The sequence below is a fragment of the Tasmannia lanceolata genome, unplaced genomic scaffold (assembly GCF_043159265.1).
Source record: "Tasmannia lanceolata isolate RefF3 unplaced genomic scaffold, GAP_Taslan_0.1 ptg000048l, whole genome shotgun sequence".
Classification (NCBI taxonomy): Eukaryota; Viridiplantae; Streptophyta; class Magnoliopsida; order Canellales; family Winteraceae; genus Tasmannia; species Tasmannia lanceolata.
Window position 1 is genome coordinate 2,146,560 of NW_027518725.1, and position 9,378 is coordinate 2,155,937.

The 9,378-nt window shown below is 41.5% G+C and overlaps 1 protein-coding gene and 1 non-coding gene across 2 annotated transcripts; both read right to left on the reverse strand.

Moving 5' to 3' along the window:
* Nucleotides 1-794: 794 nt before the first annotated feature.
* Nucleotides 795-903, reverse strand: LOC143864486 (small nucleolar RNA Z279/snoR105/snoR108). Its single transcript, XR_013241163.1, has one exon. It is a non-coding gene; the product is annotated as a small nucleolar RNA Z279/snoR105/snoR108 (small nucleolar RNA).
* Nucleotides 904-4,038: 3,135 nt separating this feature from the next.
* On the reverse strand, nucleotides 4,039-8,559 carry LOC143864151 (translocase of chloroplast 101, chloroplastic-like). Its single transcript, XM_077375008.1, has 2 exons — nucleotides 8,526-8,559; nucleotides 4,039-8,299 (listed from the first exon to the last, which is right to left on the reverse strand). The coding sequence occupies exon 2, from the start codon at nucleotides 8,211-8,213 to the stop codon at nucleotides 4,248-4,250; it is 3,966 nt and encodes a 1,321-aa protein (XP_077231123.1). The 5' UTR covers nucleotides 8,214-8,299; nucleotides 8,526-8,559; the 3' UTR covers nucleotides 4,039-4,247.
* Between the last annotated feature and the right edge of the window lie 819 nt (nucleotides 8,560-9,378).

Sequence of the window (9,378 nt, forward strand, 5' to 3'; positions counted from 1 at the left end):
GAAGCACACTTATATACGAGCATATTTAACTTCATTTCGGTCCTCTTCGATGAGATGGAGGAGCTGGGGAGTGGAGAGCACTACCGGAATATCAGGTCCCTTGAAGAGAACATTTACCTTGGAGAGCATATAATTTTCCCATTAGATTATGAGATTTTATATGTTTAGTGGCCGTTGAACTCTAGTATTTTTCAAAAAGTATTAGGACAATCCAAATGGTTCATTTGGTGGGCCACAATGTAAATACGTAAATCATCTCCATGGTATGATCCTAATCCTCTGATCTTGGCCACTACAGAAACATCTATTTATGAGAGGCTTAGGATCATCTTATGGAGATGATTTATGCAATACTGCCCGACAAATGAACAGTTTGGATCATCCTATCGTGTGGCCCCATTGTGCATTTTGGAAAAGTATGGGCCCCAACATGCTATAACAACCATTCTCTGCCCCCCTTGGGCCAAATTCCTGGCTCCCCTCCAAACATGTGTTAATTTCATCCATTGTAAAATTACTTTTCTAAGCAAAACCCAAATTTCATCCATTGTAAAATTACAATGGATGAATACAAAGTGAGTTTTAATGCCAACAACCCACATTCCCCCCCCATCCAGCAGACAAGCCCTCTCATTAGGGTTAAACCACTAATGACCACGGCTCATTAGGGTAAAAACAACTAATGAGGGGAGTGGCCTGGGAAAGGGGAATGGGTTTAAATATATATCACCCACAACTATTGATATTACCACACCCACTAAAAAATTTTCCTTGCAGGAGAAAACATTATAATAGGGATCAGATTGGTGAGATTGGAGTGCCCATATTGTCGTAACCAGGCTTGGGCTGGACACCCCTCTCGCACATTGAATTACAGCGAGTTTTGACCACTCATCATATCCCGTTAACTGCCTGAAGGATCATATCTTAAGAGAACGAACACCCTCATTTTATAGGACTGAGCCTATCTCCCTGTTTCTTAAACTTCCGATGTGGGACTAAAATACATTACAAAACATTATTGTATTCAAAGTCTGGAGCCATTCAGAAAATTGGTAATTGCAGCCCTTTGGCTGTCTGTCCATCGATCTTCGCCGTCAGATGTGGTGATCTTGATCGTTCATATGATGTCCATTGATCTCACTATTTTTTATTGCTTTCACTTCCATGGAGAGGGACACTCCCATCTCAATAGGTGACAAGACCTTTCCTATTGGGCAATCCTAACCGTTCAATGGGAGGACTTTCCCCCATCTCGATAGGTCCAGAATCTTTCGGATTGGACAATCCTAACCATTCAATGGAAGGAGTTTCTACATTTGAATGTGGGATGCCTTATAAAGTGATTTGACGTCGAAAAACGTTAACCCCTCCCCAAATTATGCGCACACTCCCCTTATAACGTGATTTGACGTCAAAAAGCGTTAAAGTTGCCCACTTTTCACGTCAGACCACGTTATAAGGGGAGCGTGCGTATAATGCAGGGGGTGAAAATATCATCTCTCTATGTATTCTACTGTTGTTTTAAATGGCAACCAGTTTTATTGAAAAAAATAAGGGGGATACGGCAGGTGGTCAATACAAGGGAAAGAAAGATACCAAAATAAAGAGCTAGTACTAACAAGATTATAGGAGATCAAAGGACAAAGGGCGAAGAGAATGAAAGAGAGTCAGCAATTCTTTTGGAACTCCATCTCTAGCGAGACGTCCGCTACCGAATTTGCCGAGGACGCACATGCTTGAACACAACAAGTGAGGTTTTCAGCTATCCAAACATTTCATCGAACAAACTATCAAATCTCTAAGACGGTTTCTAAGATCCATTAAGCCAAGGAATAACGTTGAGTGAATCTCTTTCAACTACCACATTCTTTAGCCGATCACGTTCCACCAACCTCAACCCTTGATGGATTGCACGCACCTCTACTGCCGTAGCATCTACCACTCCTATGGGGCCCTCATAGGCCCAAATAACCTCCCCAAGCTTGTTTCTAAGAACGCCTCCTATCCCAGCCGGGCCGGGATTACCCAAGCTAGATCCATCAAACTTAAGAGCTTTAAAAAACCAAATGATAGGAGGGTCCATTTTGTACATCCAAATGATGGGAGGGTCCCCACCACAGCTCCAAAAAAAAGAAAAAAAAAAAAATCCAATACCCTGTATTCTGCTATTGTTTTACTTTTACCTTCCGAGTGAATTACAGTACTACAAAAGAAAAAAAAAAAAAAAAAAACCTTGGCCCCCACTATTTCAATGATCCAAACCATTCATAGATTAGGCAGGGATTAAAACCCACTCTCCCATCAGATGATTCTAATCCTGCCAAATGCCCGATTCTTGGTGACATCTTGGAGGGTTAGGATCATTCCATACAAGTTAATTTTGATGCATGGCTCATCCATAGTGAGACCTAATAGATAACTGGTCTAGATCATTGAACAGGAGAGGCCCACTTTTTCAATGATCCAAACCATTCGTTTGCTAGCATGCATCAAAATCCACTTTCATTCAACCATTCTAAGCCCACCAATTCTCTTATTCACAGCCACAAGTTGGAGGGTCAGGATCGTCTGATATGTCTTGATCATCCATAGTAAGACCTCACAGATGAGTGAGTTGGATCTTTGAACAAGTGAGAGTGTGAGACCCACTTGTACTTCTACCAGTTCATATTTTTTCCCTGGTGTGTCCCAACTTATATATGCCGTGCCCAAAAATCATCTTCATAAGATGATCCTTGCCCTCCTATCTGTAGAGGTTTCTATAATGTGTCCTCTAACACCTTTCTTGACTTCACTCCAATAGTGACAAGATAAGCCCAAACCTAATGATCAGACCGTGACTAGTGAAGCTTAGGATAAAACACAACCAAAAATCCCCCAAAGTCCTCTCCAATGTTAGTACATCAATCAAATCCATTGAGTCAAGATCAAGTAGGGGATTTCAGTTGGATGTTGAACTTTGTCTCAAACTTCCACATGCCAGAAAATCCCAAGAGGGAATCCTAGATGGAAAGCAACCAAATGGGCCTAAAGGATTGAGTTTCTCTATGCAAATCTATCTATAACCAAAAGGCTGGTATGAGGCTGAAAATCAAAACATATAGCAGGAAGAAGGTAGTGAGTTCAGACAGAAGATTTGTAATAACCAGTGAACCATTACAATTAGTCAGAATATAAGACAATAGTATCAATCCCATGTGTCTTGACAGGAAAAAATACATGCATGGAATAAAAGTTGCAAGATCTATGAAATTGTACTTTAAGGAGGAGGTTTGGGCCTGAACAAATCGAGTATTGAGAAAATTGTTATGCTGGAAACAGAATAATCACACGAGAGAGAGAGAGAGAGAGAGAGAGAGAGAGAGAGAGAGATTTACAATGTGTTTTCATGCAAAGTCCAAAGAAGTTCCTTCAGTTTTCTGCATTTACATGTGACAAATAGTTTTTTTTTGGGTAGGTAAGCTGGGATTGAACCTCCAATCCCATAGTTGAAGAACAAAGCCTTAACCAATTGAGCTAGAGGCTCAAACCCGTGATAAATAGTTGTTAGAGGGGATTTGCTAGCGTCCATCACAGAAGGCATTTCGCGGATGGTCTGTTGCATCTGACAGCAGCCACCTCATGAATGAAGACAAACTCTGCTGAAAAGTGCGCCTCTGTGGCTGCTGTCAGATGCAACAGACCATCCGTGACATGCCTTCTGCGATGGACGCTAGCAAATCCCTTGTTAGAGACTACAAACCATTAATTTTATTAGGGTAATAATGAAGGTTCTTCAGTATGGATGGCTACCCAATCCCATGCTGAAACCTGAAAAGAATGCTGCAAAGGACTTGAACTCATATATGTTCTCCAATATTAGAAAACACGTATAGCTGGGTGTAAAAGGCCTTGAAATCATAAGAAATTTCAGAAGAAGATAAGAACTAACATTTCTAATTTCTAGATAAAAAATCAATTTGCATACTTGCCTTAAGGCACCAACTGAATACAAAGGTGTCATGAATCCTTAGCTAAGCCATTGCCATTCTAGGATGAAAATCACCAAATGAAAAATGCCATTTAAAGAACTAGCGTATATAAGTGACCAGGGATTCTTGCAATGTAAATAAATACAAACAGCAGCTTAGTTTCACTCACAGTTGATACCAACCAAAGGCATATAGAAATGGCTATTTTTAAGGCTATTTTTAAGGCTATGTTCTAATACCTCAAAGCTACTGCCCGCATCACACTGTTCCACCCTAATGAGTAGATTGCGAAGAACCAAATAACCTATTCTTGATGATATTTCTGAATACAGGTATAAGGGCAATCAAAGCTATCTGAATTTGTTCTGAACTATTCAAGCTGATACTGACTTGTCCACCCCCCCTATTGTTCAAATTCGCACGAGCAATCATGTTTGTGCTCCGACCAACAGGGAACTGAGACTGTAAATTGCAGCCAATTGCAAGATCGCCATGCCAATCCATGATGGAGAGCCCAATTGTAGAAAGTGTCCTACCTATAGGGTAGTCCTTATCTCTCAAGGTAGCCTCCAAATTACCTCCATAAGCCACATCACCACGACCCGTCATGGCACCACCAGTCAAAACTAACCTAAACCGTTTGTTAACCATCAATTTATCTTCAAGTTTTACTCCGGCCATCAAGGCATCACCAAGAATAGTAACAGAAAGACCGGCCGCTGTCTTATTGTGAGTGAAATTACTAAATCTTGTTTCACTGCGTAGAGTATATGCCACGTCCTTTCCAACGGTTTGCATATCAAAACCTAATGAGGTTGCTTTCCTTTCGCCATGCTTTATAGAACTGGCTAATTCCATCTGGAGATTGGACTCTTTTTTGTCTTTTGTAACCTGACCAGAAATTGATACAGGTATCTTGTCTTCAACCACAAATAATCTTTCAATGTTTAGACCCTCATAACCAACGTCATGATCCCAACCATGACTTTCTAGAACAGGCCTCACAAGCCACTGGTTGGAGGAATCTAGGAAACGGTAGCGGTGAGTAGGATTGTCAGAATCAAAAGAACTAGGCAAGGCCAAATCTGGCATAGGAACGGGCACAGATGCCGGACCACCATTTTCTTCGTCTAAGTTCTCACTGTACTCAGTTGGCAAATCCTTAGCGGATGCTGCCATTTTCTTCAGAAGTTTCCGACGCCTTCTCTCCTCCTTCAATTGCTTTTTCATAAAAAGCTTCTCTCTATACTCTAGCTCATCAAAATATGAATTATTCTGTTCTTTACTCAACTTTGCGAGTTGGGTCTTTGTCAGACGCATAAATGGTGGGAGCTCATCGTACTCCGACTCCTCATCTGATGCATCATCCAAGTCCTCATCCATATTGTCCTCATCACCAAACTGCTCCTCTGGCAGTTTTAGCTGGGGTCTTGATTGAAGGAGGGAAGACAAAAGAAAAGGTAACGGGGGTGACCTAGAACGAACCCCAAAAGGCTTCCCAGGTGAGCCTTCTTGCAACTTTAAAAGCGTGTTAGCTTCGGCCAAAATCTTTGATGCAAATGACAATAATAACAAATGTGGCTTCCAAACCTGACCATTTGGCAAGACTCTCTGCCCAGCCCTGTTTGTCCTACACGCCGAGTGATTTTCTACTAAAGAGACAGGATTCATAAGTCGCATATCCCCAGCTGCTTGCCGAATTGCTTGCTGAACTACATGAGAACGCTGAGTCACAAACATCTCGTAACTCAGTGGAGTACCATTTGGGCCATCGGGTGGAGCAGATGCTGCATGGGTTAGAACAACAATAGCATTAAACCAAATGGAAGGTCCAAATATATTGGTGATGGTGTGTAACAATGGACCATCACCGTAATCTCTGCTTTGCATATCCAACCGATCGAGATATAAAACAATATCGGGAGGGGCCCGCTTGATGAAACGTTTAACAGAGTGGAGGATCTTTTCATTACGCCGTTGGTCCATAGATGAACATAGAAGACCAGGAGTATCAATCACGCGAACCTTGATGCCTTGAACTGTCCCCACTATATCCTGAACTTTCTGAGTTCCCAACTGAAATGCATTTGTGTTGAACTTAACCTCGTCAAAAATTGAATTGATGGTTGCACTTTTACCAACACCCGTCTTTCCAAGAACCATGATTGTACAAGAGAAATCAAGGGCATCCTGCCCAGCGGCCTCGAGTTGCCCGGCCACGGCACTTGCTAGGTCAAAGCTAAAGGCACCGGCACGGCTTGTGTTTCGGCTCCCTCGTAGCTGTTCCGCTAGTCCGAGCCGGTACAAAACTTGGGCTACAACAACATTGTGGGGAGTCTGGCCAAGTCTATAAGCAAGCCGCAAGAATTTCACTCGGATCATTTGAAGCTTTTCTCGGGTCTCATCATACTCCTCTGTCTCTCTATTTGTAGAGTCTTCCACGGGCTGAGGTTGCCGCTGTTGTAAGGTTCCGTTCACCCGGGATGATGGCAAAGCACGAGGGGTGGGTCCCAATGGTGGCACAAAAGATCCGAGACCAGCAGGACGAGTAGGAGGAGGAGGATTCATGGGTTGTCCACCAGATGAACTAACAAGTGGTGGAGGCTGAATACTCGGCACACTGACATCTTCATCAGTTGAAGTAGATTCATCATACTCTTCTAGGGAAACAAATTCGTTTTCATGCGACTTTTTTATATCCGATTTCTCAACAAAGCTCGATTTCTCTCCCTCATCTTGTTTTTGAGGCTCTCCACCTCTTCCCTCATCGGTTACATCTATAACCTCAGAATTTTCAGAACCTTCTTGCGTATTGCCAGAGCACTGAACCTCGGAATCCAGCCAATCCAGAGCCCCTGATTCACCTGCTTCAGAATTAGTATCTGTATCCCCAATTATTTCGGAAAGAACTTCTATAGGTTGTGGAGTGTCGTCTTGCACGGCATCTATCTCTTCAATAGTAGAAGTATCCATATCAACCATAGCATCATGCATTAGTTGATACATGTCTTGATCGGAAATCTCTTTATTCAAGTTATTTCCAGGACATGAGCCAATCCCATCTGAGTTCACATTACCAAAATCCCCATTTTCATATTTTTCATGAACAACAACATGGACCCCATTTGAATTCCCATTATCGAAATCCATATTTTGAGAGTTTTCATGAATACCAGCTTGCATCTCAAATGTTACTTCACTCTCCACAGAAGTTCTCATGCCACCTACAACAATAACATCAGAAATTTCCTCAGCATTTCCCTCCAAGCCAATCCCATCTGAATTAACTTTACCAAAATCCCCATTTTCGGTTTTTTCACGAACAACAGAATGGATCCCATTTGAATTCACATCATCAAAATCCTCACTTTCAGAGTATTCAAGAACACGAGCTTGAACCCCATATGTTCCTTCTTCATTGTCTAAAGAAATTCTCATCTCGCCGTCAACAATAACATCAAAAACTTCCTCAACATGTCCCTCCCCTATTCCAATTACACGGTCACCTACCATGCCATTTAATTTAGTCAGTGTCGTAACACCCTCCTCTACAACATTTGCAACCCTAACATCATCCCCAATTTCCAAATCTTCCAAAACAACTCCTTCCTCTCCAACATCTTTCATTTCGTCCTCTCGAATCCATTCTTCCACCAAGAGGTCCATTGCTTCTTCAAATTTCTCAATCTCATAGCCCTCATTAGCGTCCTTGTTTCCCTCCACTCCTTCAAATTTCTCAATCTCATAACCCTCGTTAGGATTCCCATTCCCTTCCCCTCCATGTTTCTCCACCTCTCCATCTCCATCAACAACAACACCATCGAAATTGTGTTCTTGCTCCGTATGAATCTCTTCAGGCTCCTCTATAGCCTCCTCGAAAACCTCGTCCGCTTCAGAATCCTTCCGCTCGTGAAACCCACCATTAAAACCCTCATCTCCTAAATTCAACTCCAAATTCCCATCCATCTCTCCCTTCATTTCTCTAAAATCACCACCACCACCCTCATCTTCAAATTTCAACTGCAAATTCTCATCTTTTTCTCCCTTCATTTCCCTAAAATCACCATGAAAACCATCATCTCCTAATTTCAACTGCAAGTTCTCATCTTTTGCTCCCTTCATTTCTCTAAAATCGTCATTTAAACTCTCATCTCCTAATTCCAACTGCAAATTCTCATCTTTCTCTCCCTTCATCTCACTCAAACCAATTTTATCAATGCTCCCCACACCATTTTCCATCAAACCCTAAATTTTCTCTACCAAACCCTAGGTTTCACCCAAAAACGCAACAATCTCAAATTACAGACTGATTGAGCTAACCCTAGCTATTAAATGAATTACCATATGTCAGAAACAGTATAAAAGAAATCGAAATTTCAACAGAACCTTTCAAAATCCACTTAAATGAAGGGGAAAATGTCAGATTTATTTATTTATGAGGAAATGAGACAAAAGAAACGAAAGATTACTGATATAGAATGACAAATTTAGGGTTTGAGAGAAGATTAGGGTTTCAAAAACGAGAAAATGTATGAGAGAGAAAGAGAGAACCTGAAAAGATTAGGGTTTTTCTTCTTCTTCTTCTTCTTCTTCTTCTGGCAGTGGAAATGAGAGATGTTCTTCTCTAAAAAGTCTATTTAGATGGCTAGAGCCAAATCGACGGACGAGATATCCGGAGGGTTAGATCGGACGGCTAGATTTTATGTAGTCCCGCTTCGAGAAACACGCCAAGCTCCCAAAATGAATAGGTTTAATATGGAAAGAAGGTACTTATCATTAAATAATCCAACTCCTAATCCCTATTAACTCATTCTAAATACTTTTACAAGTGCATTTGATATAAAAGGGTGTAAATGAAGGGCTAGGATCAGTCGATCGTGATTGCGGTTCTGATTGGTGGGATTGGATGCCACTTGTTCATTGATCCACACCATTCATTTGTACTGCTAGTGACTTACAAATAAAGAGATGAGTCTCAAACTCTCAATGGTCGAGATCTTCTGGGCATGGTCCATCTACATTGTGGCCTTGTCGATGAATGGCTTGGAATATTAGAAAAGTGGACCCCACATGTAATATGGCTAACACATCACAAATCAAACAATTCACAAATTTTAATGTAGAAAATTTATATAAGGCCATGATGACCACCCTATATTTGGGTCAGGTATGCAAGGAGGAAACAGGATTCTCGAGTCATTCTAACAAGAGAATTGGATTTTGAGAGAGTCTATTGCCTGAACCCTTGGCCCTGACTAAACTCAGGTTTTCAGAGTATAAGCCAAAAGTTGGGTGGGACTAATGCGTCCATGTACTGAAACTCTGGACCCTCTAAAGAGTTATTGAAACATCTGAACTTATTGAATTTTGTACCATCCTTAAGAACCTTTGAAATTCTGAAACG